Raw genomic sequence first — 14,923 nt, 5'->3', positions numbered from 1 at the left:
ACTGCCCTTTGCTGGGACTCTGCTGGCCTGAGCTCCCCTCATTGCACTTGCTAGGCTTTCTGCATTGTCCGTGCCTCCCTCATGCTGCCGTGAAGATCCTCCTGGATGGGAGCGGCAGTGAATGTGGGGACCAGCATCTGTATCTCAGTCCAGACGGAGTACAGCTATGGGCAGAATGGCGGTGGGGTTGGACCCACCACTGTCTGTGTGGCTGTCTGTCCTTCTGGCCAGCGTCCTGAATTCCTCATCTAAAAACAACATGGCAGAGAAAACTGGTTCTTTTCTGTCCAGAGAAGGCAGTGGCGGACATGGGTCTAGAGACTAGCCTTCCTCCATGTGTGCATGAAGGACGTCCCCACGGGCAAGCTCTGCCTCTTCCATCCATCCATCCATCCGTCTGTCCATCCGTCTGCCCGAAGCCCCTCTCTTCCCGCCGGGACCCTCCCTACACCATTTGCAGAGCTCTGCAGATGTCCCGTATGGGGCCTTGAAAAAGAAGCTGCAGCGACTAGCTCCTTCCTCCGTCCAGTCTGCCCTGCCCTTCTCTCAGGGGCCATGAGAGTCACCTCCAGTGACTGTTACCCAGTCCCAGAGTGCCAGGACCTTCTCAGCTCCCTGTGCCTGGGCAGCCCTGCCAGGTGGAAGGAATAGGTCTGCCTGGCAGCTACATGGAACAGCGGGTCATGTCTGTGACCTCAGGCCTGAGTGCTGCCCTTCCCCTCACACGGGCCTGTGTGCATGGAGCGTCTCCAGGAGGCCAAACCTGCCAGGGCTCGGGTGCGAGGGGTCTCTGTATCCTTCCTGCCCGTGGGTCTCCTGGCAGGACAGAAGGATGCAGTTAGATGCCCTCAGGTGCTTGTGTCCTCCTTGTTGGCCGTGTACAGGACAGCCTGGAGCCCAGCCAGGCCCCGGGGCGGTGGGGGAGCCCCAGACATTGCACAGTTGCACAGGACAGGACTTGGAGCCAGACAGCATGGACAGTTTTCCAACCAGCCTGACATTCTCAGCACATCTCAAGCATGAGCTGTCCCACTGCTTTGATTTTCCTGGTCTGGTCCTAGAATGCCCTGGCTCCTGGGGCCCATGATGCCCCCAAGATGTAACTGATTGTTGTCACCTTTTGATAGTTTTCTCCTTCCCTCAGCTGCCAAACTTCCAGCGGGCCCTGTTCCAGCAAGTGGTTGGAGCCTGCAAACCCTGCAGTGATCCCAATCTGTCTGTGGCTGAAAAAGGTACGATTCCTCTTCCCAGGTGGCCTCCTCTCCTGTCTGTCCCCATCCTGAGCGTCTCACTCTTGTCCCTGAGCACCAGCTGGCCAAGGCTAAGCCATACTTTAACACCCAGGCCACTCTGTCCATCCAGAGTCCTGACCAGTTCTGTGTTCATTATTTAACCCATGTTTGGCTTGATGCTGAGGTCTAGATCTTGTTTGTTTGTATCTCCGGCTCCCCAGGGCCCACCCTCTGAGACGCCCCAGCTGCCACCTGCTCTGAGCTCACCTTCATGGAAACTCAGTGGGCACCCACACCCCAGGGCTCCTCCCCACCAGCCCCAGAATTCAGCAGGCCCTGTGGCTTTGGTCCCTCTCCACTCAGGCCCACAGGGACCTCTCCTTGTTGTTCAGAACAGGCCTGTGGCCAAGCACGTCCACAAGCATAATGAGAAGGAACAGGTCATGGCAAAGTGAATTTCCCAGAGACAGTCCCAGGCACCCTGCGGGACTTTAGTCCTCCTGTAGCCACCCAGGCCTGCAACAGCTGAGCATCCCTTTTCCACTCTGCAAGTCCATCAGCTATACCACGAAACCAGGCAATACTTAGAACAGAGGCTGGTTACCGAGAGTGGAGTTGTACTCTACGTTCTGCTCCAGCCAGCTGATGGAAGAACCAGACTTGGGCTCGTATAACCCCAGCCCAAAGTCCCAGACATGGAGAACTGAGTTCCTTTTAACACAGGACAGTGCCCGTGTGGGGCCTATGCCCAGCCCACCTGCCACACACAACCAGGCCGAGCCTATCAGCCCCTCTCCCTGCAGGTTCCCCTCTCCTCTACCTAGTAAGTTTAGGGCACTCTTGGTCCCTAGCATTGCGACCTGCTGGCCCATCAGGACGTGTCCCTCCAAAGCTGTTGTCATGTCATCACACCTCCTCACCACGTGCCGTCTGCTGTCTGCTGTCCCCACTGTCACTGCTCCTCCTTTGCTCAGCATGGAGGACGCGCCTCCCCGTCATATTTGAGACCACACCCGGGCTCCACGACCTCAGTGCCTGGGAGGCTTCAGCGCCTGGTGCTCGACCACAGCGGGCGTGGAGATAAGATTCTGGCTGAAGACACCTTCCTAGCCTCAGAGTTGCACATCCCCAAAACACGTGGCTTTCCTGGACCCCTGCACTTGTGCCCCCAAACCAAGTGCTCTTGTGGCCTTGAGGGCCGGGAACCACAGCAGCTTCTCTTTGCCTGAGTTGTGGAGCAATCACAGATCTAGCTGAGAACCCAGACGGGCTCAGAGCTCAAGTAGGTGCTGGCGGCCAGACCAGGACCTGACACCCACCAGACCCAGAAGAGCTTCAGGCTTCAGACCAAGCTGCAGCAAGAAGCTGGATACGCCCACCCGCCATGTGTGGGGAGGAAAGAGGGTTGTCTCAGAGCGAAGGCTGAGCCCAAAGCAAGCCCATTTGAGCCACAAGGCCAGAGCTTAGTAGGCAGTGAGCTAGACATTTGTCTTGGGGGACCCAGAGCCAGAGCCATAACTCCCCAGATCTCTGCTGGCTCCTCCAGAGCAGGAGCTGTGCACACTTGTCACCATTCTCTCATCGTCAGGATCTTGAGTCCCATGAGGGCTCCACTTCTCATTTTAAGGATCTCTCTTTCCCAGGCAGTGACTCCCAGACCAGGCCAGTTAACTCTCGAGGCTGCTGTGCACAGGGTACTTCAGACTGGTGGTCCACAGCAGAGAGAGAAAAGGCCAGGACACAGGCGGCATCAGCGCTCTTCTCCTAGGATAGCTGCTGCATCTGAGGTTCTCCACTAGCCCCTATGCACTGGTGTGTGTTCATGCGTATTCTCACGTCTGTAACCCCGTGGACTGTAGCCCGCCAGGCTCCTCTGTCCATGGCATTTTTCAGGCAAGAATACTGGAGTGGATTGCATTTCCTTCTCCAGGGGATCTTCCTGACCCAGGGATGGAACCATGCATCTCTTGTATCTCCTACATTGGCAGGAAGGTTCTTTACCACTGAGCCACCCAGGAAGCCCTGGTGCTATATGGCAGAGGTTCACTGGCCTCACTGGTCAACAGGAGGCCGAGGGCAAGCTGGATGATTTCTGATTGATGTGGAGTGGCTCTCGCAGGTGCCTTTTGTAAACCACTGCAGCCTTGCCAGCTTTCTTTCCCTCCAGCGTTCCTGCCTGCTGTTTCCTTTGGGCTCTTGTAGGTGAATTTGTGCAGTCCTGATGTCTTCTAGGGCCAGGATGTGCACATGAGAATTCAGGCTGTCAGAGCCCCTTTGGGGAAGCTGCCTAGACCTGCCTCCAAGCTTCTTACTCCTCGAGGTGTGATGGCTTTTTGTGGAGATGGAACTTTTCCTTTTCAGGAGAGGGCACCTTAGTGCTGAGGACCAGGAAGCTCCTGCCGCATCTTGGGGAGAGCCTGTTTGAGAGTAGGCCTGTCCTGGTCTCGGGGTGGTTCAGGCTCTCTGAGGAAGGCCTTCCGGTGGAATCCATCTGGCACTCACCAGAGTTAGAATGAATGCCTGTCCACCCAGTCACTGCCACCTCTCCCCTCTGCCCCCACCACTGTCAGCCAGTCCGTGAGACTGAGCCACGCTCCTGAGACATGAGGCTGTGAGGCAGCCGAGTTCCAGCCTGACGTTCTTCACCAGCAAGGAGGACCAGGGTGGACGCCTCCCACCACCTCATTCTTCAACCATGTGGGGCCCAGCCCCTGCTGGCCACATCCTCCTCAAAGGCCAGGCTCCTTCCTTCCCAGAGCCTCTCAGGTGCCCTTTAGGCCCTGGCATTGCATTCCCCACTCAGGCCCTGGAGTGGGAAAAGCCCAGTCCCCAGCCTCCTCAATGCCCCGTTTAGCTGTGACTGCCTCAAAACAAAGCCAGTGGGTCAGCCGCTTGTCTCTTGATAACGAGAGCTCTGTCAGAGAAAGGGCATAGTTCTCATCAGTGGCGGTGGTTCTCTAGCAGTTGACCAATGGCATTCACGTATCCGCTGCTGCTCCTCAGACCCGGGGGTCCAGCCATTCCCCCCCACCCTTCCCCTCCTACAGTCCTTCTCCTCAGCTGTCGCTGAAGGGCCACTGTTCCAGCCCTGGACTCCTTCCCATCCACAGATGGACAGCCTGTGTTACTCTTTGTCCAGGGCCCACTCTGTCCACGGCATGTGAGTTACAGGAACTGGGCCTCTATGCTTCAAAGTACCCAGGGGCTCCACCACCCTCCATCCTCTATGGAAGCAGAGGTCCCTGCTGGACCCGGCCTGACCCCTGGCTTCATACTCTTTCTTACAGCACTGTATGAACTCCAGTCCTGCCTAGAAAACTCCCGAGCATCCCAGGCCCAGCCAGTGGGCTCAGAAGCAGCAGGGGTGGGCAGAGCTTGTAGCTTACCACAGGCTCTTTGAGGGCCCAGGCCACATACCAGCTGTGGACACAGGCATCTGCTGCTGCCCACCCATCCTGCTCCCTGCTTCCCCATGGGGTCAGGCCCTGGGAGAGCCCTGACTCTTGACTTCGGTCAGAAGCTATAGGGTGCGCGGCACACCTGTTCTCGCATGCGCTCACTCGCCTGCATCTCCCTCTCCCTCTTCTGTCAGTCTTACCAGCCTGCCCCACTCTCCTGTTCTCTTTTTTTCCTCCTAGCAAGCCCAGGAGGCTGCCTCCTTGCTGTACTTCCTCTCGTCTTGCCTCCTCCCAAGTGCTTTTCAGCCAGCAGCTGACTCTGTAGCCATCCTCTTCAGTGGCGTCTGCCGCAGCCACTCTCCCCGTGGGCCACCACCGTGCCTTGCTGGGCCAGTGTTTTCTGTCTCAGGAGCTGGCATGCCATGCCCGTGTGTGCTGTACCGAGTTCACACCTGGAGAAGGCCCAGGCAGTAGTAGAGGACTTCCCCCCCACCCAGAGGCTGCTCAAGAAGTAACCTCCCTTCATGCCATCTGTTTTCGCCCTTCAGCGGTGCCAGCAGCCCCCAGCAGCTGGAGCCTGGATAGCGGAGCCCGAGAGGCCCAGCCCTTCCTGTCTGCCCACACGGGGTGCATCCTGGCCCCCCCAGTGCCTCCCCGAAGCCTGCTGCATGGTAAGAAGACCTCCAGCGGGTCCCCCAGGTAGTCCCCAGTCTCAGATCCTGCTCAGGGGTGAGGGCAAGAGCCCTCTGGGCTGAGAAGACGAGCCGACTCAGCCGAAGAAAGAACCCCCCCACCACAGCCTTGGGGTCAGTGAGGTCTCCAGGTGCAGCAGGTACACTCAGTAAGGCCTTTCTGACTGCGGAGGCTGAAGACGTCGGAAATGACTGTGCCAAGCGCGGGACTTCCCACACTGTCGTCGCCCCGCAGCAGGCAGAGGGCCGCTGCTGTCTGTGGACTGTCATTCTGTGGGCTCTGATGCACTCGGACTTCTCGATCTCCTGTGTGGCATGGGTGTCTTTACTCAAGCAGCCTGTGTTTTGAAGAATGTCAGTGAAGAGAGAGGTTTTCCCATGGCTTCCAGTGCCGAGGGGTCGCGGGAGACTCCCGTCCGTGCAGTTGGCCCCGCCAGCTCTGCTGTGATGCAGTCCAAGAAGGGCCCAACTGAAGCTCTGCTTCTGTGTCCTCTGCAGGTCATTACTCCCTACACTTCGACGCCTTCCACCACCCCTTGGGTGACACCCCCCCAGCCCTCCCCGCCCGGACCTTGCGCAAGGTAATGTTCTGAGGCGACAGCCCCTAGGCTGTGCGGGGAGAGACCCCTGAGGTCTGCCTCCCCTGTTGCTCCCGACAGCCCAGCCTGACAGAAGCTGGGGGTTTCCAGAGACATACTTGGGGTACAGGTGACCCACGTGTCCTGTAACAGACGTGATGGGGGTGGAGAGGTCAGAGGGTCCTCAGACAGCAACACACGGCACCCAGTGTGTGAGCCAAGAGCAGTGAGAAGCCAGGGGGTAGGTATTAACACACCACAGTTCACAACGTGAGGAAATGTTAACTGTGGGAGGTCATAGAGCACTTTAAACTGGAGTCCACTCAAAATGAGAAGCATCAGATACCAAACCTTTATGCGAAACTCGTTTTCTGCAAATTGGAAAAGACTGTCACAGATTTTGGCAGCAGAAGGCACTCGTCTGGTCCATGGCCCTCTGGGGTTTTTCTGCCCTCCCCACGGGCCTGCCGACCCAGCCCTTCTATCTTTGCCCCTAGACCCACAGCCAGAAGCCTGGGACCTGGCTTCACGGGGCACAAAGGCAGGGCCATTTGGGGCCATAGAAATGCAGGTGATTCTGGGGCTGCATAGGCTTGCTGGGGCCAGGGAGAAGGCAGGGGCTTGCTGATGGCGAAACAAGAAATACTCTGGTGATGAGTATTTTAAAGTTCATTAATATAGGAGACTCTTGGTCTTCTCGTCCCGGGGCAGGCATGTCAGCCTGTCTGGAAAGAAGGATTTTCACACTTCTCCCTTTTCTTTCAGTCGCCTCTGCACCCTATTCCGGCCTCCCCAACCAGCCCCCAGTCAGGCCTGGATGGCAGCAACTCTACACTATCCGGCAGTGCCAGCAGCGGCGTGTCCTCCCTAAGTGAGAGTAACTTTGGGCACTCCTCGGAGGTCCCTGCTCGAACCGACACCATGGACTCCATGCCGAGCCAGGCCTGGAACGCTGACGAAGATCTTGAGCCACCTTACCTCCCCGTCCACTACAGCCTCTCCGAGTCCGCCGTCCTGGACTCCATCAAGGCCCAGCCGTGCCGAAGCCACTCGGCCCCGGGATGTGTCATCCCTCAGGACCCCATGGACCCGCCTGCGCTGCCACCCAAGCCCTACCACCCCCGCCTGCCGGCCCTGGAGCACGACGAGGGTGTGCTGCTGCGAGAGGAGGCTGAGAGGCCTCGGGGCCTGCATCGCAAGGCCTCGCTGCCTCCCGGGAGCACCAAGGAAGAGCAGGCACGCATGGCCTGGGAGCACAGCCGAGGGGAACAGTGAGGGGCAGGGAGGCAGCTGGGACACCACCGTCAGTGAGCGGCTTGCCCAACCACTCCGGGTCAGAAAAGCAAGTCCCCCCGCAGGGAGCCCGAGGCCTGGCACTCAGGAGAGAACCGCCCGAGTCTACATTCTACTGCCGTGAACTCGTGTGTTGCCATGTGCAGAGGCCACAGCAGCATGAAGGGTTGTGGCTTCTCTTTTTATTTCATTTTCTACATTTCCATTTCTATGGGTTTTCCTCTTTCCTTTGTGCAGTAGATGCTGTCTTCCTCCTGCAGTTTCAGACCACATGGAGCTAGATGGAGATACTGCACCACAGAACCGCTTTGCAGCTTCATGGGGCCCCTGGGGCAGGAGCCCAGGCCCTCCCTCCAGGGCAGCAATGCACAGAATGGAAATTGCACTAGGGACCTCTTCCTTTGCTGTGTAGACAGAAGAGCTCATGGTTGTATTCAGGGATTGCAAGGACCACGTGGACTATGTCACAGGTGGACAAGGGGGCTACCAGCCATTTTGCACAAATGCCTGCTCTTCCATCCAGGAGTGTGCCCCTGAGGGGCTGGCGAGGCCAACCTGCCGGCACAGGCATGTGACAGCCTAACTGCATGCCCCGGGTGTACTGCCAGGCTTCTGTGGGCCAGCCCCGCCTCCTCCTCTACCTTGGATTTCCCCTCCATCATTTTTATTTCTGACCCTTCGCTCCCCTCCACTCTTAACATACCCCATGCCCTGCAGGAGCCCCCTGGTGCATGGATCTGCAGTGGTCATCTCCTAGCCTCTGGAGCTTGAGTGAGGGTTGGAGCCAGAGGGACTGCCTTCACCACCTTCCTCCCCAGGGCCTGGGCAGCCACGTGTTGAGAGACAAGCTGATAGAGGAGTGAGGCTGGGGTGTGGCAGGGCCGGAAATCCTCTGAGCTTTCAGAAGTGGCCAGCATGCCTGTCCTCCAGCTCCTGAATCAGGGATTTTCAGCACTACCTCTGAGCAGCGGGGTGGCTGCCCAGCCAGGCTCCAAAGACCTGAGGACTTGAAATCAGGTTCAGCAAGCTCCTGGGTTAAAAGCGCAGTTGGAGGGGAGAGGGACTTCTCCTAGAAGCAGAAAGCCACGCAGGTTGAATTATCCCCTCCCAGTAGCCAAGTGCATGATCCCAGCTCCAGGCCCATGGGACCACCACTCAGGGTTCAGGGTGAGCAGGAGGGCAGTTTCTCCAGCCTCCCCAGTCTGTTGGGCAGAAGGCAGTGGTGTCTTTATAGGAAACTTTCAGGTCAGGGTACTGATTTTCCTCTCGGTTTATTAGTTGGGGAATAGGGGGGAGTGGCAATAGTATTTTACCAGGGTGCTTCTAAGTTACTTTTAAAAAGTCTACAAACATTTACTTGCTTGAGTTCACAACTTGACAGTCACAAGGCTGCCTTCTCCTCGTTGAGCAGGTACGTTCTCCGTTAGTTCCTCTTCCACTGGCCCATCTGACTTCCCTGGTTAGGGTGTCTTTCACTTGTAAACAAAGGGCAACTTGTTTAACAGGAATGCCAGCAAGTAACTTATGAGCTAAGATGGGGGGCGCATTACCTTCAGGGTGTCTGGGCTTGTTTTATCACCAGTGTTGGTCCTTTCTGATACTTGAAGGGTGACTCCAAGCAGAGTGGGTCAGTCTAGGCAGGCCTGAACCATCTGGTGTTCCCAAGTGTAACAGTCGGGGACTAGCTTTGGATTTCTTAGATAGTTCGTCTTTAGCTTTTAGGGCACTCCTGAACCTCAATCCCTGGACAAGGCAGTCCTCATGTAAGAACATCTTCCTTCTCCACCTGGTGGCATGAGAGGGTAGAGAGGGGGGTGTGGGTTTGTTTGGTCTTGCCTTCTACAGGGTGAGCCAGGTTTGTGTTTTCCCTCTCCATTTTCCCAAATTCAATGAAAAGGACATATTCCAAATTCCTTTCCTTGGAGAATCAGCCAGTCTGAAGGGAAGTGGGAGGCCAGAGATGAGAATTCTCTGAAAAGATTGTGAAATATTGATTTTCATTCTTTCAAGCTTATTTGTAAATACCTATTTGAATGCTGTGTATTTGTACAGGAATTTGAGCAAAAAATGTATAGAGTGTGCTGTCCAATTGGTATTCAGCCCTATAAATGTGTTTTTAACCTCTGGCATTCTGTGCTTATTTAAAATAAGAAAACTTCTAACCATTTCTTTTGTGTATTTATGTTTAAAATAAGAAGTGACTTAATGGTCTTACCTGTATCAGAAAGCAAAGTTAAAAGAAAAAAAAAAAAAATTTGTACTAGTGTCCCAAAAAAGTATTTTACTGTATATATTGTGGTAGCATGTTCTCAATCCAGCAAGTAATGTGAATTTTAGATGTAAATATCTGCCACTTGACTTCCCCGCTTTCCCCACTCCCTTGACTGCTGTTATGTGAATTAAAGATGAATACCTGATACTGACCCACTGAATTCACTGAATGGGAGCAGCCGCAAAGTGCCCCCCTCCAACCCTTGTCGCTGGGCTCCAAGCCCTTTTAGCCCCATAAAAATCTTTTCCGTCCTGAGCACAGTGCCAGCTTTTCCCACGTCCGGCCTTCAAGCACAGAGAGCCAAGACTTGCACCGGAAAGGAGGGCAGCCGAGGGCGCAGAGCGCTCAGCTGGAAAGCAAGAGAGAGAACCAGCCACCTCGGCCAGGCTCCCGAGGCTTGTGAGTAAAAGGGGGAAGAAGGGGTCTTCCTGGCGTGGGGGACAAACCTCCGAAGCCGCCAATCTCCCCAGTAAGGCGGGATGCTTCCGAACTCGAAGCCAGGCAACCAGTCCTGGCCCGGGCGCCCCTCTGAGCTCTGGGCCCTCTTACGGGCCCTGCTCCTACCCGACATCTGTCTGCCCCGACTGGGTCCTCCTGTCGACCTGTCGGGGCAATCCGGACTCTCTTCAGCGGTTCCCCAGCCCACGTGGTCCCTTAAGAAAAAGGAAAGAAACCTTCGGAGACTTGCCTGCGGCCGGCCGCCCTCCCTGCCTGTTGGGTTGCGGCTGACCACAGAGCCCCTGACCTACGCCACGAGTCGGGACCAGAGCAGAGAAGTCCGTGGGGTTCTTCGGGAGGACTTGGGGCCCAGAACAGAGGGTACACAGAGCAACTGAGCAGGCGCGGGGCAGCGGCCGAATTCCACTCCAGTCTGATGGTGCTCCGCTTCGGCCTCAGCCCCTGCCCCTACCAAAGATGGCGACTGGGCCGCTTCCGCCGCCTCTGCGGCCTCTTCCTGCGAGCAGCCCCGGTTCAATCAGCGGTCGACAACTCTCTAGGGCGGAGGGCGGGCGATGCCATCAGCCAATGAGGAAGGGTAGCGTGGAGCCGCTCTTCTGGGCTCCGAGGCGCGTGGACCAATGGGGGAACGGTGTGTGGGAGAGCGTGGGGGGCGCCAGCCAATAGGGGGCCACGGCGCGCGGCCAGGACCTGGGGGCTGCGCCGCACGGCGGGCGCGGTTCAGTCCGGCGAAGGCGGCAGCGGCGGCGGGTTGTGGAGGATGTGGGCCACCCACGGGCTGGCCGTGGCGCTGGCTCTGAGCGTGCTAGCCGGCCAGCCGGGCGCTGCGACAGGGTGACTGCGAAGGTAAGGCGGAGTTGGGGGTCCGAGCGCTGTGGCCGGCCTGGCGGCGCCGCTGAACTCAACCAAACCAACGAAAGGCTGAGAGGCCGGGGCTAATGCGGGCGAGGGCGGCCGGCCCCAGTGGGGTCTGCTAGAGGAGGGACCAACGCCGGGTCTAGAAAACATTTTCTGGGCCTAAAAAACATTGGTCTGACGAGAAAGTTAGGACTAGATCGTACAGACAATTTGGCCTGAAACTGAGATAACGCCGGAGTTTTGGTCCTTTACCATCACTGGGCAGAAGCTCCTGGGAGCGGTTCTGGCTCAGGTGGGGTGTCCTGAGGGCCGCCCGTGGGCACCGCGCCTGGTGTGATAGGGTTGCAAAGATTCACGTTGGGGTTCGGTGTTGCATTTGGAAATGAGTAGCATTTGCATCGTTTTTTTCTCTTCGGCCTCTAGATTGTCCATTTATGAGGTCACAGTGAGCCTATCTCAAGGACACGTGTTCAATCTCGGTTTAAACTTTATGGAAAGAGCAGGGAAGAGCCGTTTGTGGGTCATTAGGTGATGCTCGTTCCCCGCATCCCCTGGGTGTACTCGGGGACCCAGCAACCCGGAGCACGGTTCTGTCTACCTGTGGGCACCCGAGAAAATCCAGTGGTAGAAAAACTCCCCTTTCTCCGTGTCTCTTATTAAAATTGCTGCTGGAGTTCCCGCCTACTGAATTGGCCTGCAATTTGGTGATGACTGGAGCATCTTCCTTCTCTTTTTCAGTTTGTATTTCTTATCTGGGAAGATTTTACCAGGACCTCAAAGACAGAGATGTCACATTCTCTCCAGCCTCTATTGAAAAAGAACTTATAAAGTTCTGCCGTGAAGCAAGAGGCAAAGAGAATCGGTTGGTAAGTAGCTGTTTGGCCCTCCCCAGGCTGGCCCTGGCCAGCGTTTTGAGAATCCACTTCCCAGGCCTGGAAATACAAGACCCCGCCCACTTGTCTATTGAGAAGACCAGCTGTTCTGTCAGTGAACTAATGTGGGTCTGAAGTGTTTTCTGTATTCGGCCGTTGGGATGTTATCCTCTTAGTGTTGATTAAGCACCTACTGTGTGCTGGACACCGGAAATATCAGGGGAGAGCAGTGACAGGCAAATAATGTGGTGGGATGCAAGTTGTGCAGAAAATGGACCAGGAGGGTATGGTAGAGAGGGTGGGTGCTAACTTAGTAGTCAAGAATTTTTCTGAGACAGGGTCATCATTATGGAGGGGGAAAGAACGTCACAGCAGAGGGAACAGCCAATGTGAGTGCCCAGAGGCCAGAGCAATCTTGGCATGAGTGAGGACCGATGATGACGGAATGGGCACAGGGGAGGCTAGGGCTGAATTCTAATGAAACAATAGTTTTGGTAGCCTCAGCTTCCCTGGCAGTCTCTGGTTTGTCTGTCTTTCTGTTTAAAGGTTTGAACCTTGGTGACTTTTAAATTCATCTGGTGGCTGTCAGCTCTGGGACCAAGTGTGTACTAAGAGCCTGGGGTTTATGCTGAATCTGACTGCCAGTACAGGCGGAGTGTGGGAAAATGAGGTCCTGGCAGAGACAGAAGATGTTTTGAGATGTCAGTGTGCCTTGGAGGAGATAGCTCTTAAGGGGCACCTCCTGAAGGCCATTCTCCTTTCTTGCCACAGTGCTACTACATTGGGGCCACAGAGGATGCAGCCACCAAGATCATCAACGAGGTGTCCAAGCCCCTGTCCCACCACATCCCTGTGGAGAAGATCTGTGAGAAGCTCAAGAAGAAAGACAGTCAGATCTGTGAACTAAAGTATGGTGAGTGTGGCATTATTTAACCAACGCTGAACTCTCTCTGTGCTCAGGCATTAATGAAGTGTACTTTCTAGCTGGGGAAGGCAGGTGATAAACTAGAGTCTTCATGAGTGAGTGACGTAACAAGGTTAGTGGTGGTAAATGGCAGGGGCACAGACTCAACCCTGCATCCTGGTGCATGGAGGTCAGAATAGGCCTCAGTGAGAGTGCAAGTCACTCAGTCGTGTCTGACGCTTTGCCACCCCATGGACTGTACAGTCCCTAGAATTCTCCAGGCCACAATACCGGAGTGGGTAGCCTTTCCCTTCTCCAGGGGCTCTTCCCAACCCAGGGATCAAACCCAGGTCTCCCACATTGCTCCAGCAGATCTTCCTGACCCAGGAGTCGAACTGGGGTCTCCTGCATTTCAGGTGGCTTCTTTACCAACTGAGCTATCAGGGAAGCCCAGGAGGTGACATTTCAACAGACTTTGAAAAGGAGGTGGGGGATTAGCCACTGGCACAGCTCAGGGAAGAGAATTTCAGGCAGAGGACACAGGCAGATGTAAAGGCAGCCAGTGCCATGACAGGTGTGTGGGCAGGTCATAGAGGGCCTTGCATGTTGGTGAAGACTTGGTTTTAGTCTGAGGGAAGATGAGAATGTTGGGATTTGAGCAGAGAAGCCATGTCGTCTGACTTGGCTTTAATAAGCTTGTCCTGACTGCACACTCTGAAGGCTAAGTGACTTTTACTATTTTGAAAAGAACAGCTGTGTCCCAACAGGAAAGCCTAAGGTTGTGGGCACACAGCACCTCTTTTGCCAAAGAAGTTTCCAGTGGGAAAAAGAGTTCAGGTCTTCAGAAAGAATTGGGGCCAGGAAGAGTTGTTCTCTTCCATAAAACTGAAACAGCACCAGCATGTTTTACCATGAATTGAGTGTCCAAGGGCTGCATTTTACCCCATTGTGTCAAGGATAACTGGTCTTCTGAGAGTGATCCTAGTTCAGTTCTTCTGGCAGAAGGTCTCTCTGTGATCACAGGTGGTCATGGAGAGTAGGCTCCTAATTCAAGAGCCCGACCAGGGTCTGTGTTGGGAAACTGAGGCTAGGGGATCTGTCTGCTCTGTCACCCTAGAACTCTCATTCTCCAGTGCTGTGGGCTCTACCGTGACGTGGGCTCTACCGTGACGTTTAGTAAGAGGCACTTGGAGTGGGCGCCATATTCCTCCTAGAAGGTTCCTTCTGTAAGGACCACATGGCCTCCATCTGTCCCTGCTGACACTGCATGTCTGGGGTGTCACAGACTGCCAGTGAGTAACTGGGGTTACTCACACTGCCAGCGTAAGACCTGCCTTCCTGGTGAAGGGGCTGGGCCAGTTCCCCTCCTGGGGCACTGGGCACTGACACAGCTGCATGTGTCTCTCCCTGCAGTCAGTAGGTCTGCTGGTTTTAAGTGACAGCTTGGCTGTGCAAGGACTGCTGGGGTCCACAGTTGCTCCCACCCAGCTGGTTATTCTCCCTGCTCTTTCCTCCAGACAAACAGATCGACCTGAGCACAGTGGACCTGAAGAAGCTCCGAGTTAAAGAGCTAAAGAAGATCCTGGACGACTGGGGGGAGACGTGCAAAGGCTGTGCGGAAAAGTCTGACTACATCCGGAAGATTAATGAACTGATGCCTAAATATGCTCCCAAGGCAGCTAGTTCACGGACTGATTTGTAGTCGGCTCGATCCCTGCTGCTCCTGAGGGAGAAAACACTTCATTTGTGTCTACCCCAAACAGCCTTTTTGTAATTTATTTTTTAGGCAGGCTCCTGACAAAGTCAGGTGTGAAGCCTGGAGCTTTCTTGATGATGCTGGGTGTACAGCGTCCCCTTGGGGGAGATTCACTTTGTTCTGTTGCCCATTTACTCTAGGACTTCAAAGTATGTCTGGGATTTTTTTATTAAAGGAAGAAAATTTCTAGCTGTCCTTGAAGAATTAAAGTGAATACTGAAATAGGGTTTTACCCATGATGACGATTTCACCGGTTTATGCTTTCCGGTTTACAAACAGTTTTCAGGTATATTCACATTTGTCCCTCAACCACCAGTCAATGCTGGGATGCCAGGACAGGACAAGGGGCCTGTTGGGCTGTGCAAGAGTGGAGAGGTTCTCAGGGAGGAGGTGGGTCTTGATAACCCGCAGCCCATAGGGACTATCTAGAGAGGGGACTGGGTTGCAAGCAAGAGTGAGGTTTAACGCAGTTTTCTGCAATGATGACTTCAGTAGCTGAGTAGTTCAGTGCTGTCACATTTCTGAAGTACTCGTGGCCTGGCTACCTCCATCAGTCACTGTCCAGATCTGGCCATCTACTTGCTCAACTCAGTTTGTGGTCCAGTGTCA

The 14,923-nt window shown here is 55.2% G+C and overlaps 2 protein-coding genes across 2 annotated transcripts in view; both read left to right on the top strand.

The window, feature by feature from the left end:
• The window catches only part of DOCK3 (dedicator of cytokinesis 3), a 283,176-nt gene extending 273,560 nt beyond the window's left edge, over window positions 1–9,616 (top strand). The window contains exons 50-52 of the mRNA XM_010851790.1: window positions 1,145–1,232; window positions 5,821–5,903; window positions 6,666–9,616. Coding sequence (XP_010850092.1) covers window positions 1,145–1,232; window positions 5,821–5,903; window positions 6,666–7,175 — 681 coding nt within the window. The 3' untranslated portion in view covers window positions 7,176–9,616. The remainder of the gene's footprint in view (window positions 1–1,144; window positions 1,233–5,820; window positions 5,904–6,665) is intronic.
• A 1,003-nt stretch (window positions 9,617–10,619) lies between these two features.
• MANF (mesencephalic astrocyte-derived neurotrophic factor) lies at window positions 10,620–14,518 on the top strand. Its single transcript, XM_010851791.1, is given in 5 exon segments — window positions 10,620–10,732; window positions 10,734–10,770; window positions 11,521–11,648; window positions 12,426–12,567; window positions 14,076–14,518. Coding segments are annotated over 5 exon segments (540 nt in total). The 5' UTR covers window positions 10,620–10,684; the 3' UTR covers window positions 14,261–14,518.
• The last annotated feature ends 405 nt before the right edge of the window (window positions 14,519–14,923 follow it).

This window comes from Bison bison, unplaced genomic scaffold (genome assembly GCF_000754665.1).
Source record: "Bison bison bison isolate TAMUID 2011002044 unplaced genomic scaffold, Bison_UMD1.0 scf7180017864304, whole genome shotgun sequence".
NCBI classification, from domain to species: Eukaryota; Metazoa; Chordata; class Mammalia; order Artiodactyla; family Bovidae; genus Bison; species Bison bison.
Note: the sequence above shows the minus strand (reverse complement) of the source record. Positions and strands in the feature narration are given on the sequence as shown.